Raw genomic sequence first — 26670 nt, 5'->3', positions numbered from 1 at the left:
CAATCTTTATTGAAAAAAGAAAAAAGATGCTCTGTACAAGCATCGCATGACAGTGACATCACTGATGTATCCTTGGTATCTTATAACCAACCTCGAGCATATGCCGTCGAGCTCGCATATCAGTGATGTCACGTTAAATTGACATTAAATAATATTTAATGTCAATATTCAAGTAGAACTATCAGAGGGTGTAACCCAGGTAGAATGCTTCACTCACATAAGATAAGATATATAATATAATATAAATAGCAGTTGGGTTTCACACCTAATGCACATGAATTGTACTCCAGACTCGTCCAAGCATACCGAGGAACGGATCACTGTTCCGTTCCCGGGTACATTACGCAGTGTTCACACTAATCACAACACCTGGAAAGTGGACCCGGGTCCGGATCTGAGACCCTAGAGTGAATTCAAAAATAGGGTCGCGATGTGACCTTGCTATTTTCACTACATTTGAAATAGGTTTAGTGTTTAATTAATAATGTACTTAAATGTAATGGAATCAAAATGAAAAAATGTAGTGGAGTGAAAGTATATAAAAAAACAAATACTCATGGGTAAAAAATACAGAAAGAAAAATGTACTTAAGTACAGTACTCGATCAAGTAAATGTACTTAGTTACTGTCCACCACAGTCCAGTGCTGATGTCCAGCTGTTGATCACCTCACTCTCCATCAGACCAGTTTGACCAGTCTCTCACTGGCCTCCCACAGTTTCTTGGCCACACCGGAGTCTCTGGCAAAAGGACGCAAGGTGGCCGGCCGGCAGTCTACAAAGTAGCCCCCGCTGTGTCGGGCGGCCTCGTCCGACACGGCACAGTAGACGACCGTCTGAGCGCCCAGCTCACACGGCACAAAGAACATCCACATGATCACCGACATCAGCATCCGGAATAGGAAGGAGAAGTGGCAGGTCCAGCCACTATGGACGAAACCTGGAGCACACAGAGCCACAAACGGAGACATTAGGATCAGTGGGGTGGCGGTTTCAAAGGAGGTAGAGTGGCTGTTCCCAGTTTGACCACCGACACTAACACACTGTGTCAGTGTCGAAGCGTCCTTGAGCCTTAAAGGGATAGTTCACCCCAAAATGACTTTTTTTCTAGGAATTAGTCAGCCCATGGACTTGAATTCATGGATTTTTTTGTAGTTTTTGTCACATTCCTAAGCCAATAATTTGATGACCGGCAGCGGTTCCGGTAGGAGACACAAAGAGTCTCCTTTGTATCTCCTACCGGAACCGCTGCCTACTGGTCCGCTGGTCATCAAATTACTGGCTTAGGAATGCGACAAAAACTAAAAAAAATCCATGAATTCAAGTCTCCATGGGGTAACTAATTGATAGAAAAAAAGGGTGAACTATCCCTCAAGTCTGTTTGTTCGGCATTTGATACTGCCGTATTGCATGGGCTGATAGCCTACAAAGTCTAAGCAAGCCTACAAAGTCTAAGCAAACCAATATCACCTGAATTTTGTAATGTGTTGTGCACTATGATGTTACTGTGTTTTCCCACATTAGTACAAGTAAAACTTGAAGGCGTGTAAGCTAGTACACAGAGCTTCTCATAAGTTCTCACCGGGATGCACTGCATAGGTGGTCACCCCTTTCCCCTCAGTGATGCGGGCCAGCTCCTGGCTGAAGTAGATGTTGGCCAGCTTGCTGCGGCAGTAGGTGAAAAACGGCAACAGGTTGTAGTTGAGGTCCTGGAAGTTCAGCCTTTGGTACTTGTAGTTGGAGCACGTGAGGGTGACCACTCTGCTGGGGGCGCTCTCCTTCAGGCAAGGCAGGAGGAGGTTGGTTAGCAGGAAGTGGCCCAGGTGGTTGACCCCAAAGCACATGCTGAAGCCATCGTCCGTCCAGTCCAGAACACTGGGTATGCCTGCATGGGCGGCAAAATGGGAAAGAAAAGGAAACATCCAAGTATGATGAGGCAGCTGAACTGCAAGGTGAATGGCGGAAGATAATGCAACTATCCCTTTAAGCTCTATTTTATACTTTTTCATTATGACGGTGGCGTGCGTCAAAAATAGGCGATCTACAAGCTCACCACGTGTCGCGATGCAACGCGTGTTGAGCTGAGCTTGTACTGTAGATCGGCTAGTTTTGAAAATTATTCGCCTATAATGACATGCCTAAAATAGGGATGTGCCAGTTTGAAAGAGGTTCAGCTCAATCAGGTTTTCAACAGACTCACCAGCGTTGTTGACAAGGATGTCCAGACGCTTCTCTTTCTGCAGGAAGCCCTTACAGAATTCCCTGATGGAAGACATGTTGGCCAGATCCAGCTCCATGTAGAGAACATTAAGACTGTGGCTCTTGAACTTAATCTCTCTTACAGCCTTCTCCATCTTCTCCACATCCCTACAAGCGATGATGACACGGGCACCTCGCATCGCCAGAGCCACAGCTGTCTCTTTGCCGATGCCAGAACTTCCACCTATAATAGAAATGAGGGAATGGTTAAAACATTAGCATTATTTTCTGTTCTTACTTAAAAGGTGGTGTATGTCAGTGGTTCTCAAAGTGGGGTCCAGAGACTGTTACAGGTACATTTGGTTCCATTTGTACATTACATTCTCAGAGTTATGGGGGTCCTTAAAAAAAAAAAAAAAGAGAACCACATATTTTTTTGTTAACCCGTTAAAACCGGGAAAGTGTAATTTCAGATGTTTTGCTATATACATATAGCAACATATGTTTTTCAAAAAACTATTTTTTAGAACAGTAGTTCTCAAAAATAGCAGATCTACAAGCTCACAACGCGTCACTTCGTGGCGCACTGCGAGCTTGTACATCTGCTATTTTTTTTTACATTTTTGAAAAAGTGTTTGAATGATTTTGACACATATTCTCTTCTGGGGATCCCTGGCACAAAAATAAATCTGATGGGGGGGTCCGCGGCAAAATACATATATCAATTTGGGGGTCCTTAGCACAAAAAGTTGTTTTAGAAGGCATTTGTAGAATTGGGCCTCGGGTCTTAATGTGTTAAAACAAAATGATTGTTAAAGCTCTATATATTTAAATAGTGAGCAGCACTACTCTAGTCTTTTTCAGTTAGAGGGGTCTCCCTCTCCCTAGCCCCTAGAGCAGTGGTTCTCAAAGTGGATTCCAGGGACTCTCTGTGTTCCTTTATAAGGGGTCTAAATTGACCCTTACAGGTCTGGACTGTAACTCTGACAAATGGGTCCATTTGGTTCCATTTGTACACTGTCTGTCAGAGTTAAGGGGAGACCTTGGAATCTAAAGGTTTGAGAACCACTGCCCTAGAGACACAGGTGTGATTAATTACACAACACCGCGACGAATCTGTTTGTATACCAATCATTTCAGGCCCGTCGGGTAGGAGATGTTCTCCGTGTGAAGCGCGTGGAAAAGTGGATATATTTTTGACTAAACTCACGTTTTCTGCCATAATAACTTTGATATGGATATGAAACTAGATGACAATAGCTGTTAAGTCGCAGCAATTAATTATTGGGTGAGTATAGTGACACGCAGCGCCACAACTTTTAATGCCAGCGTGATGACTCACCGTCACAGGAGGTCATAGGAATGATGGTTCAGGTTGGGCTGTGACTGTGTGTACATGAAATAAATAGCAGTGGTGTAAAGTAACTAAGTACATTTACTCAAGTACTGTACTTATAAGTACAATTTTGAGGTATTGTTTACTTTACTGGAGTATTTCCAATTTTCAATACTTTTAGTTCTACTCCACACATCTCAGAGGCAAATATTGTACTTGTACTCCACATTATTTGAAAACATTATAGTTACTAGTTCCTTTGCAGATATAGATTATTATATTATAAAACATTAGCCCTATTTTATACATAGGCTATTTGAAAATAGCCGATCTACAAGCTCACATTGGGACATGGTGTGAGCTTGTACATCTGCTATTTTCAAACATTAGTACTTTTACTTTTGGTACTTTAAGTATAATTTGATTTTGATTTTAATTTTGAACACAGGACATTTACTTGTTACAGAGTATTTCTATATTGTGGTATTGCTACTTTTAAGTAATATCAGAGTACTTCCACCACTGTGAAATGTATGTAATATTACAGCCATTCCAGGGTGTAGGGTCTCCCATCTCTCCAGCTCTTTATTAGAAAATACATTTTCAGGTGGGGTGCCAATTTCATCAAATCAGTTAGAGAGCGAGAGAGAGGGGGGGATTATCAGCTTCATTTTTATAGTGTTCCTGTTTGTCTGCTCGTTTCTTTGTTTCATCATTTCCAATTAGTTCTCTTTGCTGATTAGATACAGTATCCCTTCCGTTTACTATAGAGCTGGAGAGAGTAGACCCCTACCTGATCAAACACGGTATCAGAATATAGATCTGAGGCTGAGCTAGCCTATGTAACAATAATATTTTAACAACTATATCACTTACACCACCTGTAAGAAATGTCAACACACTCAGTCAACACACTGTATTTCATTCATTTTATACAGAGCAAAAAAGACATATGCATGGTTTACCTGTGATGAGAACCGTTTTTCCATCAAGTCTTTTCAGGTCGCTGCAAAACCTTCTCTTTTTCAGCCATTTCAAGACAAAGAATGCAAACAAAGACGCGACAATTGTATACAAAACATACATGTCTTTAGAATGAATGAACCAGGAAAAGGACCCCTACAGTCTGATGATGAGGGGCAGACTGTTGTTACGTTTGTTAAACCTGGCTTGTTGCTGGTTTAGTTTTCCATTAGTTTCTCAGATTGAAGATGAATCTTGGTGATTTTGTCAGGGAGTATCCTTAGTGAATCCATGATCTTAGAGATGAGAAATAAATGCTCCTCCTGCGATGAATGAATGTCTTCTTCTTCTTCTCTGAGACAGCTGACATTGCTCTTCTTCTCTCTGATAATGCCAGACCGTAATCAATGTTTATGTCCACACCGCCACCTACTGTACCAGAGTGTGTAGTTTCAAACTCTGGGCAGGGCATAAACAAGAAGTTGAAGGGTACATCTTGGTCTGATAATGATGTACCGTGCATTATTCTTTTGATTTATAATTTTTGATTTTTTTAACATTTTGGAAAAAATAACTAATTTAACATTGAGGTCTGCCCACAATGTTTAGTTGCCCACTGCCCCACTCTCAACCTGTATTAGTCCCTTTCTACAGTCCATCCCTGTCTAATTATTTCATACATAATTTGTTATTGACTAGTATTTACCTCTCTGCATTGTATAGCCCACTTCATAATCTCATTATCAGTATTGGAGAAGTACGCAGATTGTTTTACGTAAGTAAAAGTAGCGCTATCTTTTTGTGCAATACAGATTTTGTTTTGTTAAAAATTCCACATGCACATCATGAATGCAGTGCCCGATTGCTGGGAAACCATTCCCACTAAGCCAAGGAAGAACCTCCATCCCACATCTCAAATCAAGTCGGTCGTACAATCAACATGGATTTCTTATAGGCCCTGTTTGTGCCTTGTAATTTTTTTTGCCATAGTGTGTTTTCTTCAAAACACACTTTTTGCTACTACTCCTTCAGATTTTGTCCAAAACTCTCACAAATCGGTACACATTATCTCTGAGTTAGATTTTTCAGATCCCATGCCAAGTGCCTATGACCAAAGTTTGCGGGCCCTGGGTAGGCAACCTGGCCTGGCGAAGACCTGTGCACACTTTTCTAGTCTAAATCTGCAAAGTAACGAAAGTGCAATATTTGCCTCTGAGATGTAGTGGAGCAGAAGTACGCCAATTGTGTCACTTTAGATGTCTTTGGCTATTCAAAAATAGCAGATATACAAGCTCATAGCGTGGCACCGAGTGCCGCGCTATGAGCTTGTAGATCTGCTATTTTTGAAAAATCTTGATTTTTTTTTTTACTGTTAGGATTTAGAAAACAATTTTAAAGAATCGCCTCAGGTCTTAGTACTGTGTAGGCTACTTGGTAAATGTAGTTGCTTGGCACCACTACTCATTATAATGTGCGTCACATTTTCTGGGACAGCATCTGTACGCTGTGCATAGACTTCTTGACACAGCCATGACAAATGCCGTATAGTTTAGTGTTTGATATTCTCAGCCATTGTCAAAGGAGATGACTTTACTCATGTCTCCCACTTGGTTATTTGCCAGCACTCCGCCTCATATAATAGGACCAGCTTGTCTTGGTTTTGAGGCGTAGATGCTGGACTTCCAGATGTTATGGAGTCTTTCTCAAGTCTGTGCTGGATGTCTTTTTGGGCAGCATTGTCCTGGCTAATCAAAAAAAAACACTGTCCTAGAGAGTGTAATGTAAATGTTTGATGCCACCTTCTGGAAAAGGGAACTGTAGTTCCCTTTTCCAGAAGGTGGCATCAAACATTTTCCTGTTCCGGGTCAGTTTCTCATACGGTAGCTTCATTTGATTGGCTCAGCAGCAGATTTGAACCGGAAACACACACTGTACAGTATGAAGGTGTTGTGTGTTTCCAGTCCATTGACCCATCTGTTCAGTCTTAGATTTAAATGAACACTGTGGATTTTTACTGTGTATAGTTGTCCTTTAGTTGTGTTGTGTGTCTGTCTGCCCTCTCCCAGGAATGTAAGGAGAACAGGACATGCTACTGTACCTTGAGGGGACAACACTGAGCTGCTTCTGTTGCGGTGGCTGCCTGTTCTATGGTTCACAGCAGCAGCAGCAGCACACCTGTCAGGATGATGGAACATGGTAAGTGGAGGACTACCTTTCTGTGTGACATGTAGGTTTTAATGGGGTGCTGTCTAATGTAGCTCATCTTAACCAATATCCCCCAACACTACACAGAAAAGGTCTCAGCGTTACTTTAACTCTGAGAGTGTACTAATGGAACCATTTGGACGCGTACATTAAGGGTCTGTTTGGTTCCATTTGTACACTCTTTCACTTACAAATGGATGGATTATTACTGAGGATTTTACTGTGTATGGACATTAAAAGTAGTGTCGATTTGTTGATTTATATCACACTTAATGTGCTTGCTTAAAGGTGCAATCTACCCATGTTTTGAACCCAGTTCACTAAACAGTTACTGCTCAGCCAAGACAAAATCAAGATATGTTGCACTTATGAGCTTGAGGCAGGGCTACTCGTCAACCAGGTGTCCTACTTGACTAACAGGGTCTACATTTATCAACAGAAGAGTAGGGAGACCTCCTCCAACCACTGCAGATGTAGGCCTAGTTATTTTGCGTTCACGTACTCTACCATACCGGTTTGTTAAAATAACGTTTTATTAATTAAAATAAGATCCGGATTGCAGCTTTAATTTCTCAGCTGGTGGTTGTAGCCTATATAAAGAGACTGTCTCGTCCTATCTCTGAATTCATACTCGTTGTGCTGTTGGCAGGGCGCTCCGCTCCGGTGTAAACTGAGACGGCCTTTGGGAAGCCTCTTCTTTGAAAGCAGAGATTCCACTGTGCTTTGCTCTCAGACTCCCAGACAGACCATTAGCCACAAAGCTCTAAACGCCTGAACTCTGGTTGGATCAGCTTCGTGTTTGTAAATGGGAACCACCTGTGTCCCCCTCATGGCTCAGTTCAGCTCGATGTTCCCACCGTGACCTCTCTGAATGCATGGTGTTGTAGTGCTCTGCTGCCACCACTAGGACGCAGTGTATCCCAGTGTATTGTAGCCGTTGGCATTTGTGAGAGAAAACACTGTTAGTACCTTAGTGCCATGACTGCCATCTCATCTGCTGTCTCATTGCCAAGTGAAAGTCCTGTATTCACAAATGTACTTGAGTAAAAGTACAAAAGTATTGGCATCAAAATATGTATGAAGGGGTATTTCACTTTGGAACACTTCTGGTGTCGTTTTAACGTCTATTCTGGCTTTTGTGTGCACCCAGACAGTTTTTTTTAATGAAGCTGCTTGATGAGTATTTGTACGTATATTTGATATTCATTTGATCAGCAAGCTCACAACGGAGTGAGCTTGCAGATCTGCTATTTTCGAACAGACAATGTATAAAATAGGGGGGAAATTGGTAAACATTATGTTTTGTAATAATCTATCTACAAAGTAGCCTACAGTAACTTGTGACTAAAGTGTTCAAATAATTGCAGTGCAGCAAAAACTAAAATGTTTGACTCTGATATGTAGTGGATTAGAATAATAAAGTATTGAAAAAGTATGTATTCAAGTAAAGTAAAAGTGCCTCAAAATTGTTCTTAATTATAGTACTTGAGTAATTACTTAGTTACTTTAAACTACTGGTTAAGAACATGCTGCTGAGATAAGATGATGAATGTAGTACATCCACACTATATCAGACTCTGTCATATTTCCTCAAGGATACAACACATCTATAATACTTTTATAACACATTTGTTTATTTAAAGCTCTTTTCGAAACAGGGTTACAAAGTGCTTTACAGCCAGTATAAAAGTAACACGATAAAACTAAGGGAATAAAAACGGTACAGTAAAAACCAAACAATAAAATAAACATCAACAAATGGCATCAATAAAACAAGTACAAACACACGAGCGTAAAAGAGGCAATGCACGTTATAAAAACCGCCTTGGTGTAATATGTCCCTATGAACTAAGACATTGAGGAAAGAGGCTTTCCCAGTCCACCTCCACCCCCCCACACAACCACAGGGATCCTGTTCCGTTCTCCATCCTCTTCTCATTAGCGCTACAAGTTGAGACTTCCTCTCGATAGCTATCAGGGATGGGTAGATCTTCTATCAGATCTGGAGCTCGGTTGCGCCGCTCGGTGTAACCGCAGGCTGAGTCACAGCTGGACACAATAGAACCTGAGTATTGACACCCCCACCCCACCCCACCCAACACATCATGAAAACGAACGGCTTTCATAACCCGGCGCTGTATCTATGGAGCTTCAGATGAATGGTACTTATTAAAGTCAGGCAGTGTTTCTTTCGTGAGTCATCCACGCACTGAAATCATCATAAACGCACTGAAAATGTTACTTTTTCAAACGCATTCCTCCCGAGGCCTCAAAAGTCAAGTGCTTTTTTGGCTCTGCGTGTGAGGGTATTTAAGGCATATTTAGGTTTGGTAGTTCAGTGTCTTGTTCCCAGTGGTGGACAAAGTACTCCCAGTACTTGAGTCAAAGTATAGATACTCCTGGTCAAATATTAATATTACTACCTATGATTATTACAAGTGAAAGTTGCTAAGTCCAATTTGTACTTGAGTTAAAGTAATGGAGTACTTGCTTTTAAAAATACGCATACATAAGTGTTTTCTTTTATATCAATCTAAGATTTTCCCGAAATTTCAAATAAATATCAATAATAGTGAAAAAAAGCAGACCTACAAGAAGCTCACAACACGTCACAGTGCGACGGTTGTGAGCTTTTAGATCTGCTATTTTCAATATATTTTAAATACAGAGTAGGGCATAAGTGGTTCTTTCCCTTCCTAGAAATGTAGAGGAGTCAAAAGCACAATATGTGTCTTTGAAATGCAGCAGAGTGAAAGTACAGTACAGTACTCAAGTAAATGTCGGGTGGAAACCTCATATGTTACTTTTCAGGATTCAAATGAAAAAATATCAAAAGTAGCAGATCTACAAGCACAAAGTTAAAATATGGAGATAAGAGGTTTCTGCCCGACAGCAACGATGTACCTCATGTACTGTCCACCACTCTGCTTGTTTGTGACTGTCCCGCTCACGCGGCTCAGATCCATCCGTGTGCTGACAGATTGGCCATTTTCACATTATGTGGTGGCTTTACAAAGAATGCCTTTCCCTGTTGAGTGACCAAGTGATGCACAGAGTGTGTTCACAGACACACGCATGCATGGAATGATCAAGCTAATGGATGCTGCTGTGAACTAAAGTAAATGTTTTACCTGACAGGCAAATTATAATGGGCCTACTACATCAGTGATTTTCAAACTGTTTGTGCCCAAGGGACACCAATGGGCAAGTCAAAATCTCAATGCACACTTGCATTCGGAGCAAAAATTGCAGATCTACAAGCTCAAAACACATCGGATCACAACATGTGAGTTTGTAGATATGCTGTTTTAGCTATTTTGTTTATAAAAAAACATATACATATATTTTGTATTTATTTAAAACCTATCTACGCATAACCAAAATAAGAAGGCCAGGTGGTTATTGAAATATTTATTTTAGGAATTTTAGTCTATTGGGGAAATGAGTGTGCATGAAGTACTGATATAGTGAATACAATAAAAATAATAATGTTTTGAATGGTTGTATAATACAATATTGCAATAATGTGTGGTTGTCACAATATCCCAAGATGCTCCATTTGGGTACCACTGCACATGCATGCATTCATGCATGTGTACACACAGCACTCCCTGACACACACACACACACACACACACACACACACACACACACACACACACACACACACACACACACACACACACACACACACACACACACAGACACAGACACACGCGTCAAACACACGTCACGTGCACATGCATGCAATATATGCGCTATTGTGAACTATGGTAATCTAAGTTGTAACATTGGCTTATCACAGGTGTTATGTACATGCGTGTTGGCTTATCACAATCACAATCAGTTTAACCACGTTAACCCTATTTTATACTTTGGCTATTAAAAAATATCCGATCTACAAGCTCACAATGATGTGAGGTTGTAGATCGGAAATGTTTTCTTTATTCTTTCTTTCTTGAATCATTTTGAAAATTTTGAACACAAATCATCTCTTCTGGGGGCCCCTGGCACACAATGCTTTTAGATGTGTACATCTACATGGCCAAATACATATCAATGTGGGGGTCCTTGGGGACTTGCGGTTGGCGTAACCGTCTGGGCGTGTCGCGGGTTCGACTCCCGATCCCGACAGCCTTTGCTGCATGTCACTCCCCATCTCTCTCCCCAATTTCCTGTCAGCCTACTGTAAAAGAAATTGGGGGTCCTTCACATGAGAACCACTGTGCTAAGGGACTCACATTACACAAATCAGTGGTACTAGTACCTAGCCTGGCATGGCCAGACTAATATCCCTGCATAGATATTAGTCTGGAACCTGCATTTCCAAGGGCCAGGGGCGAATAAAAAAAAAGCTTCTGGTGATAAACCCGCCCCATATTTGCATACTGGGCCCTGATTGGTGCCCCACAACCTCCACAATCCAATCACAACCGAGTTGGGTCAGGCCAAATCTGTCGAGGGCAATTTTTCTTTCGCACTGGCAGATTTCCAGGCTAAGTGGTACCAACTGTCAACATGACCGAGGAGCTCAGTAGCATGTGTTGTATGAGCTGCTACCTCTGCAGTCCAACCAGGACACTCTGGCCTTGTAAACCTGTGGTTCTCAAACTTTTTCATGTCAAGGACCCCCCTCTCGTATTTTATACCAGGGATCTCCAGAAGCAAAGATTTGAGTTAAACTTGTTCGCTTGAATTTTTTTTATTTATTCCAAGATTTGCACAAATGTTTTTTGTTGTTGTTATTTTTCAAAAATAGCAGATCTACAAGCTCATAGCGTGGTACGAATTAGGCGCTATTAGCTTGTATATCTGCTATTTTTGAATAGCCAAAGTATAAAATATGGTTAAAGTGGTTAAGATGATTGTGACGCTATATTGACTAATTTTGCTGGGACCCCCTCGTACCCCCCCAAGGACCCTTGCGGGTCAACGGACCCCAATTTGAGAACCAATGTTGTAAACAAATTCGATACCTAATACCCTACTGCGGGAGATAAGACGGCCTGACTGGATTCTTCCCTTCCTACAGTATGAGTCACCCCCAGCATGCCGAGCAGGTTCAGCAGCCAGCCAACATGGAGCTGCGGTGCAACTGCAAAATGAGCATTTCATCACAACAAAGGCCACCGCGGCCAGTTTGTCGTCTTCCCAGAGTCACCTTTAATGAGTTCCTGTCAGCGAGGATGACAGAAAGTTCCCTCTGTTGACAGCGGATCACTGCCTGAATGTCTGCTGTCAGCCGAGTGAAAGCCCCATTGCGTCGCACTTTGACGGATTATAATTTGCCAGCCGTTTAAAGCGATGCGCTCGTCAAGTGATTTTTTTAACAGCATCGGGCTTTACGAGGGATCAGCGTGTTCTGACGATCCATTTTACAGTCTTCTGCAGGAGAGCGGGGAGCAGGGTTTGGAGACAGAGTCCTTGGAATGTTTTTGATCCGAGGGAATATAAAATAGGATGCCGTGGAGACCTGAGACGTTAGGGGTTATAGAATTTATAGGCTTGGCTGGGCCTTATCGTGCTCGCCTGAAAAACAATAGGCCCTGGCTGAGGTTCAGATGCATGCATAGTGTTATAATATTAATAAAGTTCTTTGTGCGTCGGAGAAGAATGTGATTAAAGGGAATGTGACAGCTGCCGAGGATACGGAGACAGGCGTGAAGTAGTGGGGAGAGAGATGAAGTGATTTTCACAAGGGGGAAAAACCAAAACGGATTGGAGAGGCAAAGTCACGCTCGAGTTTTACGCCCTCCAGACCTCTCCCAAGATCCCTTTGAAATGCAGCAGATGAGAGGAGCGAGAGAGAGTATGTAGAGAAAAAGCTGCTGCAATGCCAACCAAGGCCCTCGAGACATTTAAACTAGTCACGTCCGCCAGGCACCAATGTTTTTGCGAAGCGTTTTCTGTGAATGATGAAGGACCCCGTCTGGGGCGGGTCATACCTCCTCACCTCTCATTGTCTCACTTTTATTCTCGGCTCCACATTTCCATTGGTTTCTGTTATGCTGGAATCACCTCTTAACGGCACAACCAGTTGAAGGTATGAGAAGTAATTTTTGGACAGTGACACTTCTCTGTTTATTCCCTTTCTCTCTCTCTCCCTCTATCTATCCTCTGTTCTCCGTTTGTCTCTCCCTCGAGTTGGTGAAATGTTGGCACCGTCACATCCCAGAACATCACAATTGAAGTCTTCCCTCCAGTAGTCATAAACGACACAGTGGTTCTGCATACTGATGGATTTATTTGCTCTCTTACTGGCACACATAATCCAATGTCGAACTAAATAGATAAAGCATAAACAAACAAACACTCGTACACTCGTAACAGAAACATGACTTTGTACAAATAAGCAAATGGAAACTAAACTAAAAATACAAACAAACAAACTTTGCTGGCTGCATATAGACTAGGAATGAGTCCAAGTGCGCACAAACAGACTCACAGCAACACAAACTGCAATAAAAAAAAATCATCAACCAAACGCCCATACCCATATAATGTTTAATATTAGTTTCTTTAGGCATTAAAGATCCAGGACAAACACATACCTTTCTCCACTCAAGGGAGGAAGTGCAACCACTGACGTGTTCGAGTTTCAGCCATAAGGAGTTCCGGACATTTAACTAAGAGTTTCCGGTACAATTAAATACTTCTAATAACTGTCTTAAACCAATGGGCATGGATAATGGGCATACATAATTATATTAACACAAAGAACCAAAATAAAGAAATCAAATAATTACTCTGGCAGCCACACTTATGCCTCATTTAAGCTTGGTCTCGCACCGCGTCACACACCAAAAATAGCAGATCTACAAGCTGTGAGCTTGTAGATGAGCTGTTTTCGGTGTGCAACACCGGCACGCAATCAGGTATAAATCACCCTTAATTTGTTGCAGAATCTCCTTTTGCTTTTCTCCTTCCTTGCATCGCAAACGTCGGCCATGACTAGGTGAGTGTTTTCCCATGCGGTAGACCCAGGTTCGAATCCAGCACATTAACTTCAGTACTATAGTGTACTATATCTTTTGAGTATCTGCACTTTACTTGAGTGTGTGTGTTTGTGGATACTTATGACTTTCACTCCACTACATTCCAAAGACATTCCCCTTTTGACCGAGTGCTTGGTTAACACGTGGGAGACCCGGGTTCGGATCCAGGTGGTTACACAGGCTGCAGTGTACTCAAAGGTCATTCCCTTCATGGTGGAGCATTGAATGTTCTGTGACAGTAGCATGGCTCTGAGCCTAATTGCTTCAGACACCTCTGTCTCCCAGAGCTGCTGCTGCTGTGTGCAGACTGCACATTCTGAATCTCCAATGAGAGTCTGGACATGATTCACTGACCAAGGAATGAAAATGGAGGGAGAGTGTCCTACAGTAGCATTGATAGTTGGCTGCGATCCTTGTGTATGAGGGGAAACAATAACAAACCCATTAAGACCTGAGGCAGATTCCACAAATATTGTCTTCTAAATCCTAACAGTTTTCTGAAACACTTATGTTGCTATAATATCAGTGGTTCTCAAACTTTTTCATGTCAAGGACCCCCAAAATTATATGTATGGACAACCCCATCTCAAAATATTTACCTCCAGGGATCCCCCCAGAAGCAAAGATTTGAGTTACAAATGTTCGATTTAAAAATATATATATAATCAAAGATTTGCCCACATTTTCATGATTTTTCAAAAATAGCAGATCTACAAGCTCATAGCTCATATGAGCTCGTATATCTGCTATTTTTCAATAGCCAAAGTATAAAATACTGGTTAGAAGTGGTTCAAATCTAAAATGACAATCTTTCCTGGTCTTAATGCGTTAAAGTCTGAAGTGCATTCTGTTATACACATTGCCTGAATTCAGACACTTCCATGTATCACACAGCTACATTGGGCGAAACACACATACACGTATGAAAGCCCAACAGTAGTTTGTCACTGATACAGAGATACAAAATGTTAAAGCTACAATCAGGGACTTTTGTTGAATAAAACGTTATTTCAACCAATCTGTATGACAGAGTATGTTAATACAATATAACTAGCACATCTGTAGTGGTTGGAGGTTCTCTCCCTTCTCTTTCATTCAGAAAATTCGACCCATGTGTCGGTAAAACACCAACTGGTTGACAATGTCAATTTTATATATTAACATTTTTCAAATATTTATGTAGAGTAGCAAATTATTGAGGAGACCCCCCCCCCCCCAAACATGGCCAGTTGTGTTCGTATAGATGCTTAGCCAATCCGGATACACAGCGATGGATTCTAACCCCTAGACTGCGGTACTGGACAGGGTACTTAAAAAAACAATTAATTTACTTGTAGAAGACGGCACACCAGATTGAACACGTGCCATCTTTATTGTACTTTGGACATTGTTACAATTAACCTACCTCTCTCCATTGGGAGAGCAAGACAACAGGCATAAACGTTACAGATTGTAGCTTTAACCCAAGGAGAAAATAAAATAAATGAATGGAATTACTTTTAATATGTTGTCGACTTTGCCAGAAAACTCATCTTTGGCTCAAAGAAATGCTGTCTGTGATAAGAACCTGCAGCTTAGGGGCTTACGGGTGCTCCAGGCTTTATGAAAAGAGTTTGATAGCCTCCTGTTTGCTGTTTCTCATGCTGACAGACATAGTGTTGAGAAGGGGGGGGGGGCACGTTTTTATTGCATTCAAACAAATTCTATGATCTGACATACCAGCAAAGTCTGTAAAGTAACAAGATAGCTTTGGGATTTAGCCAGCCTCAAAAAAACATATACAGTGAGTGCTGGGCTTCCACATGCTGCTTCTGGTAACTGTCTGGGCAGCTTGTCATTCAACCCGCACTCTGTGGCATGTACAGTAAGAGCCTTGACCTCAGCGTCATTTGAAGATGTGTGTGTGAACACTCGGGACAGGGAAAAGAACAAGTTCAACAAATTCTTCAAGATACTGCAACTTGGGAGAATTCTCCACAGGACCACTGTGAATGACACAACTGACAAGCAAAGCACATTATTGCAGCTTTGTATTCTAAGGGAGGGTGGAAAATACTAACTTGTTTTAAACTAAAATAAAGGTTTGTCTTTGTATTAATATTTCTTTATGCTTACTTATTGCCTTCATTGCAATAATAGCATAAATACATTTTGAATGTTGTAGATTGGCCATGGCCTTTTGTATGGCCTAGAAAAACAACCAAAGGTATGGCACCCCCGTATCTTCAAGGCCTGATCCAACCCTACAAGCCCTCCAGCTCTCTCAGATCAGCTAACACAGGGAAGCTGTCAGATCGCTAAAACATCCGGGACAACGCTCCACACGTCGCAGACTCTTCTCCCTTCTGGCTCCCAAACTATGGAATGAACTCCCCATTGCAATTAGAACTGCAGACTCACTCCCAATCTTCTGCCGTAATCTGAAGACTCACCTCTTTAGACTCCACCTCTTATGTATTACTTTATTATTAGATTACTATTTCGTTTGATGTATTATTGATGTATTATGATGTATTATCTGTGTCCTTGCTTGCTCTGGATTAAAAGCGTCTGCCAAATGCCTAAACTGTATGCTTGCTTGGATATTAATTGTGTGTGTGTGTGTGTGTGTGTGTGTGTGTGTGTGTGTGGGTGTGGGGGTGTGTGTGTGTGTGTGTGTGGGGGGGGGGGGGGGGTGTGTGTGTGTGTGTGTGGGGGTGTGTGTGTGTGCGTGCGTCTTTGTATTGTATCCCAGGAATAACTCAGGCGCCATCCGACTGAACGGCCTCAAACTTGACATTTGTGTCCCATATGACCCGGAGGTGTGCTCGGTGTATGAGTAGCAAGACGTGTGGTAAGTACCGGGAACTGATGGTAGGTATTGCACTCCACCTCAGCAATCCCAGGGTTCTAGCACATTGAAGCAGGCATAGACTCTTGTGTTCTCGATACCAACAATAAGCCTCCCTGACCTACAGTACTTACTTATAGTGTCATTTCTTGCGTGTTAGGATATAGTCATTTCGATGTGTCGTGTTCTTGTGTGGTGACTTCCAGGTCCACAGCTTCCCCTCTTCTTTTCGAGCATCGTGATAGTCTCATAATAATCTCAAGCATACATTTTCCACTGTCATTACTTTGTTCGTTGTAAGAGAATAATGCGTCTTCTAATAATAATAATACTTGCAATTTATATAGAGCTTTTCTAAATACTCAAAGTCGCTTTACAAAACAACTTTATTAGGAAAAAACGACTCTGGGGCCGAGATGTGCATTGAAGTCACCCAGGATGACCAAGAAGTTATGTGGCTGGACAGTTTCAATTGTCTGCCTGAGCTGAGCTGTTGCCAGAACTGTGATTTGTCGTCATTGCCAGTGCAATTAGTTGGGGAATATTCTACAATGACTATGAGGACAGTGTTCCCCTGGAATGATGCTGTGATGATTCGCTCTGATATGCGTATAAACGCGCACGTGCACACAGGGCCACATCAGAAACGTGGACCTCTAGGGGTGCCTCCTGCGGGTCACAGACAAGGTCAGGCCCGTCAGGGAGAGAAGGATGAGCTAGCTGGGCACTGTGTCAGGCACCCGTAACTGATGGCGAGTGAAATGACACTGTGGGCGCTAACCCAAGGCACAGCCAGTGGTGGAAAGTAACTAAGTACATGTATTCAAGTACTGTACTTTTTTAAAGGTATTTCTACTTTACTAGAGTATGTCCCATTTTCAATAATTTTACTTCTACTCCACTACATCTCAAAGGCAAATAACTTTAGTTACTAGTTACTTAGTAGATTTGGATTATTATTTCAAAACCACTTTACATACATACATTTTATATGTTGGAAAACTTGTGAAATGGGACATTCTGCATAATGAGTACTTTTACTTTTGGTACTTTAAGTATATTTTGATGTCAACAATACATAGTCAATTTTGAATTCCGGACTTTTACTCCACTACATTTCAAAGACAAATATTGTACTTTTGACTCCACTGCATTTCTAGGTAGGGAAAATTAATTGCACTATATTTGACTTTTACAGAGTATTTCTACAATAGGGTATTGATACTTTTACTTATTAAAACATTTGAGTACTTCCATCACTGGGCACAGCTAGGAGTGGAAGGGGGCGTACCACCTATAGCACGTAGACCAGAGCTTTCTATTGGAGAGTTACGTCAATGAGGGGGCAGAAACTGCGCCGGTCACGTGGTTCATGTTAACTCGAAATAGTGACAAATGCTCATAGACTCCAATGCATTCCGTAAACTTCTGGTTCAGGGCTTTGTCATTATTTGCCAATAGAAGGCTATGTAGAAGACCTGGCCCGATGAAGTGAACGGAGGTGACGCAACTCTCCTTATATGGCTCTGACGTAGACACACTGTGGCCAGTGTTGGCATGTCCGCTAATTATAAGCGACTTCGGCTTCTTTTTCTGTAAAGTAGCTTGTAAATATTGGTAGTTGCGGGTTGTGTTATTTTTTTGTGTAGTTTCTGAATGTTTAAACCAATGGTTATCAAATATTTTCATGTCATGGACCTGAATGGATGTGTGTCCATGGACTCCCATCTGAAAATGTTTTTTGCCAGGGACCCCTTACCAGATTTGTGTTCTTAGAATGTTTCAAAAAATCTTCCAAATATTCCACATTGTATTTCAAGATATTTAGAAAATCGCAGATCTACAAGCTCACAACTGTGTTGTGAGCTTGTAGATCGGCTATTTTCAAATAGCCGATGTATACAGTATTTAGGTTTAAAGTGCTCATGTGGCCTAGTCGCTTCTTTTGGGCTTGTTTTCCGAGACCCATTTGCTAATTTCTCTCACAAAATCTGGCAACACTGACTATGGCAGTTAGTGGAGCTACATGTAGCAACACTGCAGAGCTCTGGATGCTGATGCTCGATATAATTCTAGGGAGTGGAGGGCGGTGATCCAGGAGTCCCGAGTTGGTGTCGGCTAGTCCGCATCATCAAATCACATCGTCTATAGACTTTGGCCATGTAGCTGTGGCTTTCTCCTGCTCTCGATCCCTGTCTCCATTCGCCATTAACCCCAAAACACACCTGGATGAAAGTACAGATAATAATTGGTCTCTGTTCAATCAATCTCCAGCCAAGGCTTCCCATATATCTCACGTTTCTACCCCTGAATAGATAGACAGTGTGTTCCGTGTCAGGAAAAAAAATAGCTCATAGCTAGAGGTCTCCCCTCCACCCGTCTTCCTCAAGTTCTCTTCACTAAGCCAACAACGACAAGCGCAGTGAATCTCACCTGCGTATTTGATATCCAACATGTTCCAGCCTCCTATCTCCCTCTCTCATAAATTCCCCTTTCTGATCTGATCGAACAATAAAAAATACCCCCCCACCCCCCCCCCCACATCATCCCCAGGACTGGAGTCAAGCCTCTGGTCCAGGTAAGAGAAGGAGCTATAGCGCTACAGTTAGCTCCTGGGGCCTACAGAAGCAAATTAAAGGCTTTGTTTTATGGGCTCGCAGACTTCAAATGGGCTTCCCCACCATAACTCTGCCGGGCTGAAGAAGAAAGATGAGTGTCAGTAGGAGTTTGGAGCTGCCCCTTTGCTCCCGGCAGCCCTTGAGGCGGGAGAGAGCGAAACCACTTTGGTTTCTTCAACCCATGGGGGGGCAAAGAGGTGAGAGCACCTGCCCCCTTTTACAGCCTTGATCACGGGAGGCCAGGTGCATTAAGAGACGGGGAAGTGTCTCAAAGGTCTGCAGATGTGAGACAGGGTGATCTCACACGTGTGCATGTCAATACTCATGCTTGCATATTAGACGCAGGACACACGCAGCTACAGAACACAAGAGAGCTCAGTGTAGATAGATAGACAGACAGACAGACTGACAGACAGACCTGTATTGATGCTGTGGGGGAAAGAGAGAGGCACAGAGGCAGCAAATCAGTTAAGGTACAGATACAGAGCAAGAGATACAGCAAGAATAATAAGAATAAGAAAAAAAATACCATCAATAATGAACTCTATACGACAATAATAGGCTACACCTTATACAATAGCCTCCACTATGCAAAAGAATACACACAGTCACTGGTGGGCAGAAACCTTGTGTCTGCATATTTAATATTTTTATGGATTTTCCCCCATTAATGAATGCCCTATTTTACACCTCATCACACAACAGTGTAGCACGGAACTATAGAAAATAGCAGATCTACAAGCTCACAACACGGCACGATGCGTTGTGAGCTTGTAGATCTAAATACTAAGTGTAAATGACCCAAAAGCACTATAAATAAATAATATCACCTATTGCAGTGGTTCCCAAACTTTTTAGCTCAAGACCCAAAAGAGAAATTAGATATTGGTCCGCGTTGTGAGCTTGTAGATCTGCTATTTTCACTACTTCTTAAACTTAAAAAAAAAGTATTTATGGAAATTAAAAGATTTGTTTTAAATTTTATGTATGAAATACTTTTGAAAAACATTTGAATTGTTTTTTTATTGATGAAAAGTTGTGGGTCTTTTTGTTTAAACTTTTTGAAATCTTTTGAAATCATGTAGGAAACGGAAAAAAAATGATATTTACTCACGCCCCATAAAAATTGGGTCCCGACCCGCTGTTTGGGAAACGGTGACCTATTGCGTGCGCTGTAGTGTATGCATGTGTGTGTGTGTGTGTGTGTGTGTGTGTGTGTGTGTGTGTGTGTGTGTGTCGAGCGCATGCATGCACGCACAAGGCTCCCGATGCCTCAGTCCCCAGTCTCAGACCCAGACATGCAGGGGTACTTTCCACATCTAGGGTTACACTGCAGGCCTCAACAGGTCTACTGGCAGCCCAGAACAGGAGCAAGAAAGTCATTACACCATGACGTGTGCGTGTGCGTGTGTGGGTACCTTTATGTCTACGCCCGCCCATATGCTATATATGACACATCAAAAGGTCGAGGGGCCTTGTCTGAACCTGGCAGGAGATTGAAACCATGAGGGAGGAAGCATTTGGTTTGTTTGTTTTTTAACGCAGACCAACAACGGGAAGTTAAAACGTCTTATACAATTAAGAAACATGGACAAATGATGAGCTTCGTGCAAAAGTCCCATGTGCAGCTGAATGCCAGTAATTGATCCCTGCTCTGAAATGGCCAACAGAACATTGCTTATGGTCATGCTTATGGTTTCGATTCAGTGTATTCAGTGGTGGACAAAGTACTCAATCCAGTATGAGTCCAGTATAGATACTCCTAGTCAATTATTACTCCAAGTGAAGGTTGCTCTGTCAAATTCTTTGTCTTAAAAACATTTAATTATTCAAAAGTACATGCTTTAAAAAAATACTTCAAAAGTACAAATTACAAAGTACTTATTTTTTTTATCATCAATGCATTGCTGTATTGAAATGAGACATTTCCCCCAAAAATTCAAATATTTTCCAGAAATGTTCCAAGAAATATAAATATATTATAATATAATAATATAATATATACAATAATAGTGTAAATAGCAGATCTACTAGCTCACAACATGTCGCATCACAGTGCCTTGTGAGCTTGTAGATCTACTAATTGCACTATATTTGAAATAGAGCTCAAAAGTCAAAAGAGTCAAAAGTACAATATTTGTCTTTGAAATGTAGTGGAGTGAAAGTTAAACAATAGTACTTTGTTACTGTACACCACTGGTGTATTTTATTCCACTTTATAGTCAACCTTCCTGGTCTCTTAAAAGACCTGCTGTAACTCTATAGTGAGTATAGAGTTTCGGGGAGTAGATTCATGGAGCACTGTCTTGCTATTAGACAAAATTGTTAAATTTGAATTCTGGAAACGTTTTTCTTCTGTAATCTTAGAGATAGAGAATAGAAGATGGATGGAATTGAGACTTTTAGTCGACTTTTTTGTAGTTTGTAGTCGATCACACCATTCTGCGTAATGGATCATTATGTGGGGATCGTGTAAGGGATATATTTCCTGCTGTTGCTGAAAATCTTTGGTTGAAAACCCCCCCACTAAAACATCAAGAGCTGAACATTTGGAATTCATACTTGTGTTGTGTAAGATAACCTTCCTTAGGCCGGTAGTGTTCTATTGACCTCATGACCTTTTCTCAGAAAAACCTCAGGCACTAGTTGGAATGTCTTTTGGTCTTTTATTGAGTTTGGAAAATCTCCAGGTCATGGAAATGAACCACACCAAGGATTCAGGGCATGGAGCTAAAGGAAAAACACAGAATATTTTTATATTCCTTTACATGCTTTGCATGGCCGACAGCCCTATGTGCGGTAGACAGAGCGTTGTGTAAGCACAGATAACATCAATACAATCAACACACCCTGCTGCCATATGTCTCCGATTAATGAAATGGATTATCGTGAACGTTTTTTTAAATTTGAGTCAAAATGTAATTTACCTGAAGAAATACTGGAAGAATCCTGTAATCCTGTAAACATAGCTTTAGTTTTGTACTATTGTGGTTATTGGAAAAGTAATTACTTTTCTCTCATTTAGCTCTCATTTATATTCCTGTCAACTATACTTTCACTGCATTGCATCTAATTGAACAATATCCAGTGGTTTCATGGAGATATCTAATGGCTTTATTGCAAATGAGAATTCTTTAGACATACCTCTTCTCTGAATGGGGGATAATATTATGTGACATAATAGCCTAGAAGTTGATGATGGTCATCATACTTGGGAAAGAAAGACCAGGTGGCTATACTACCAAACACGTTACACAGATTGAGATATGAAAACAACAACAAAAAAACAGAGGGAACATGTGTGACTTCTGTAAGATGTCTCCTTTCTGTATGGTGGTAACAGGCAGCAGGTTGTTTATTGTGCATTCATATGAGAAAGGACATGGGACACAGTACTGTATGTCATCACTTGGTGACACAAAAGCACTTCTCTGACTGTCTCTCATGGGAATCCTCCATAGCACTCAAGGATTCACCCATACAGCTATTGGAAAGCTCAATGCAGGTACGTTTAAACAACAGCAGATGGCGTAGTTTCCAATTTAGCGGGATTTAACAATAACCTTTTAACTATGTTTTCACGCACACACACATGCACACACGCACACACTTAAGAGCAAACCCCAGTTTTCTCTTAATGGATGGCCAGAAGATGCCTCAGGCTCAGGTATGGGTACCACTGCATTAAAAAAAACATTCATCAATCTACCCAGAAAACATGGTACAAAAGAAAACAAAGAATCCACTGTTGAAACTAAGTCACCTACAATCTGTTAATTTATTTCACAAATGAGTCGACCTGGTGGCTTCACATGTCTAACCTGACTCCTAGTGCAAAGTGGAGGTGGCTGAGTGCAAAGTACTTGTGTGAGTTCAGTTCACCTGTCTGTGTGTTAGTTGCATGGGTCTGTGGGAGTTCACCTGGCTCTATGTCAGTCAGTCACAAGGCCAGGAAAGGGAACATGTAGAGTTAATAATAATAATATACAGCTTATTAATCCCACAGAGGGAATTCAGTTTTATCTTCACCCAGTTGATGGCTGCTCAGGTGGTCACATTGTGCGCTCAGGATGGACACTTCGACACATAGCCGGAGCTTGGAATCAAACTTGGGACCTTCAGTGTCCAAGGCAGCCTCTCCATTTAGCTATGGCCGCCCATCAGGGGCGCAGCCATGGGTGGGCTGGGGTGGGCCGTGGCCCACCCACATAGAATGCTGAGATGAGATCTGCTTCTGTTGAGAGCTGTGAAGGTGAATCCTAACATTACACGTTATGGGAAGGGGCCATGGGAAGGGAACTGTGCACCATGTGCTGGAGAATCTGAGGTATTCAAGACCTTATACACAGCATGGGTGACTACAGTTTTTCAGTTTCGGAGGGTGGGGCACCCACAGCCACAACAAGAGAACAATCGGGATGGCTGGCTGTAGTAGCTCCTCACTTGCAGGAGCCAGTTAATTGTCTTTGTCTCACTCTCCTGGCTGTATTTCAACTCACTTTGTTCACTTCCAACAACCTGGTCTGAATGAATGCATTTGAGAATCCAAAAAAAGTCACTCCAAAGATGATGGGCAACTGGCTATGCAACTGCTGTTAGCAGAATCTGTCTTGAGAGATTAAGTCGACATTGACAAAGTGAAGGATATCTGGTCCCATGCCTCTCAGCTGGCTGACACCTCCAGAGCCATGTGCCTCCAGCACAGCTCACACATCCTGTGAAGAGAGAGGCCCCTGAGGAGGAGGCGCGGTGACATCAGTTTCCTCCTCGCACTGGTCAACAACCAGCTGGCAGTTTGTAGTACATCTAAAGGCATCTTGGACTGTCCCATCCACCATTCCACTTACTTGGTTCAGCAGCAAGGTGTAGGGTTCAGTTACACGACTGTGGCTCACGCATGACTGGATAAATGGCTCTATACTTTGCACATCTGAAACCACACCGTTTGTGCCAGGGACATAGTTCAGGTCACTGTACTTACTGTAGGTTTTTTCAAGATGTATGTTAACGGATTATTATCTATCTGTCCAGACTGTGAATCTTTGCCCTTTCAGCCAATGGCTGAACTCATGGCTGAATACACACTGGCAATTTTAGAGCGAGAAACTCCAGCCGATATGCTGGATAGTTTAGCTGGGACTGTGAGAGTGTCTTGCTGGTGAACGCCACTGGTCTGGCAATCTTTCCATCATGGGGGCAATTGTGAGAGGACAGCTCCCAGGCCATCAAAGGAGGCATCAACTGCGAGGATGAATAGTGCATTAAAGACTGGATGGGCTGACGTGGTACTGTGCACAAGCTCATGTTTCAAAGCTCTAAACGCTTCCATGCACTCATCATTCCAGTCTGCTGGAGACAGTCTCTCGCTTCTTTTTATCCCCGCCAGGCCAGATTGGCCAAAGGTGAGGGATTATGTTTTCGCTATGTCTGTCTGTCCGTCCGTCCGTCCGTCCATCTGTGAACAGCTAATCTCGGTCACAGCGGAACTGATCTGCGTGAAACTTTGCACGCACACTCCCAGAAAGCGAGCCCCCACTTTTCAAAACAGCCTGTTATAGCGCCACCATGAGGCTGATTTTTGCAAAACAAATGTTTTACTACTCCTACAGATTTTGTCCAAACTTCACACAAAACACATTATGTCTGCAGTCATGTGATCAAGTCATATTTATTATATTTTTCATATTCCAATTGGATTGGCTACGATTGCGTTTCAAAGTTAGCGTTTTGCACAAAATGTACAAATCAGGAACAAAGTGATTGCCGTGAAACTGTACACACACTCCCAGTGTTCCAAGGAAGATCTGGCACCCCAAATGTTTAAAATCGGCCTCATGGTGGCGCTGTAACAGGTCGCAACACAGCCTTGGGTAGGCAACCCGGCCTGCCTTGGATCTGCACTCCGAGGAGTGCACTTTTCTAGTTTTACATTTGGTTTATGGCCTCTCTTTCTTTTGTTTGGTGCTGCAGGCTCGGCAACAAGGTTGAATAATGTTTAGCTTTGGCAGAACATCCCTCAATAAAAGGATATTTTGTAGAGAACATTGCTAAGATCGGATTTTCTTGGCACATGCTGTTTCGCCATCAGACTCCATCAGGTCAGCTTCCTGCACATCATTTATAGCGCGCACTTTACTCGGGTCTGTCTTAACACCATCTGCACATATGATGTGTCTCGGAAACTTAGAAAGTGTCACTTTTTAAGAGATAGCTTCAAGTTGTTGGCAGCAAGGCATGAGAAAATCTGCAAACGTTCAAGTGCAACCTGTTCAGATGGAGCGTCCCTCATCCAGGTAGCAAAGCAGGCTCGTGAAGTTGTCATTGTAAAAGATGGAATGGGGAGGAGAAAGCTGTGATTTTTTTTGTCATCATTGTGCAGTCTGATATTATAGAAGACGATGTGAGTTCCATTGTCGGGAACACATTGCCACCCAGTGCAGCGAGGGTGTCTGTCTGATGGGGGACAGGATGAGCTTGACAGCGTCTCTCACTGTTCTTGCATTCAACCTCCGAAAGTCATTGCAAATGCGAAGGTTACTGTTTGGCTTTACAACCAGGACAAGGGGAGATGAATACTCGCTCTGAGATTTACGGATGATCTCCTCTCATTTCATTCAGAGCCAGAACGGTGCTTGTCGTAATGGCATGGTGGGATTTGCCTGTATGGAAGACTAAAGCAGTGGTTCTCAAACCTTTTCGTGTCAAGGAACCCCAAATTGATATGTATTTGGCCGTGGACCCCCATATGAAAAGGCCTTTGCCAGGGACCCCCCAGAAGAGAAGATTTATTAAACAATTTCAAAATGATTCCAAATTTTCCAAACATTTTTGATAATCAAAAATAGCAGATGTATTACAAGACTATTTTTACACATCTTTTGAGTTGAGCTGTGTCGATTCTGTTAGGCACTGCTGCACCTTTACATTCATCTGCCTAGGACAGCAACCACTAAAAGGAGCAAATTATCATTCAGAGCACTGTTCATGAACACTGCACCTGCTGCTAGTACACACCTGCATATCATGCTAATGTTTCAAAAACTAACATGTTCAAACCTGCATACGATGCTAATGTTCTAAACATTATGTACATACATGCTATCACATACTCTATCTGTATATACGTATGTATTAGGCCCGTAACGATACAGTAACTGCATCGATGCATCGTTTTGAATTTTCAACGATCTACTATATCGATATGCAAACAGCTAAATATCGTATCGTTTGACTTTGAATCGTATCGAATCGTTTTGCAATGCAAATAATCGTATCGAATCGTTCTGCAATGCAAATAATCAATTATATCAATACTAAGTACTTTTAAGAAGAAGAAAAGAGAAAGAGGGGTTTATATCCAGTATCCAGGTATTTATTTTTCACACAGAATTTTTGGGTAAATAAATAGTTACTATATCGATTTTAAATCATTGAATCGAATCGTATCGTTCTAAATGAACCTGTCCTGTATCGTTCATGTATCGTATCGACTAAATCGCTGAATCGAAACGTATCGTATCGTTCTA

General features: G+C 41.9%; 1 protein-coding gene across 1 annotated transcript; it reads right to left on the bottom strand.

Moving 5' to 3' along the window:
* Positions 1 to 173: 173 nt before the first annotated feature.
* On the bottom strand, positions 174 to 4828 carry LOC308089191 (retinol dehydrogenase 14). Its single transcript, XM_080433762.1, has 4 exons — positions 4499 to 4828; positions 2199 to 2441; positions 1581 to 1883; positions 174 to 938 (listed from the first exon to the last, which is right to left on the bottom strand). The coding sequence occupies exons 1-4, from the start codon at positions 4617 to 4619 to the stop codon at positions 679 to 681; spliced, it is 927 nt and encodes a 308-aa protein (XP_080289888.1). The 5' UTR covers positions 4620 to 4828; the 3' UTR covers positions 174 to 678.
* Positions 4829 to 26670: the final 21842 nt, after the last annotated feature.

This window comes from Gymnoscopelus braueri (assembly GCF_963280865.1).
Source record: "Gymnoscopelus braueri genome assembly, chromosome: 7".
NCBI lineage: Eukaryota > Metazoa > Chordata > Actinopteri > Myctophiformes > Myctophidae > Gymnoscopelus > Gymnoscopelus braueri.
The sequence above is the reverse complement of the archived record's forward strand: the minus strand, read 5'-3'. Positions and strand labels throughout refer to the sequence as shown.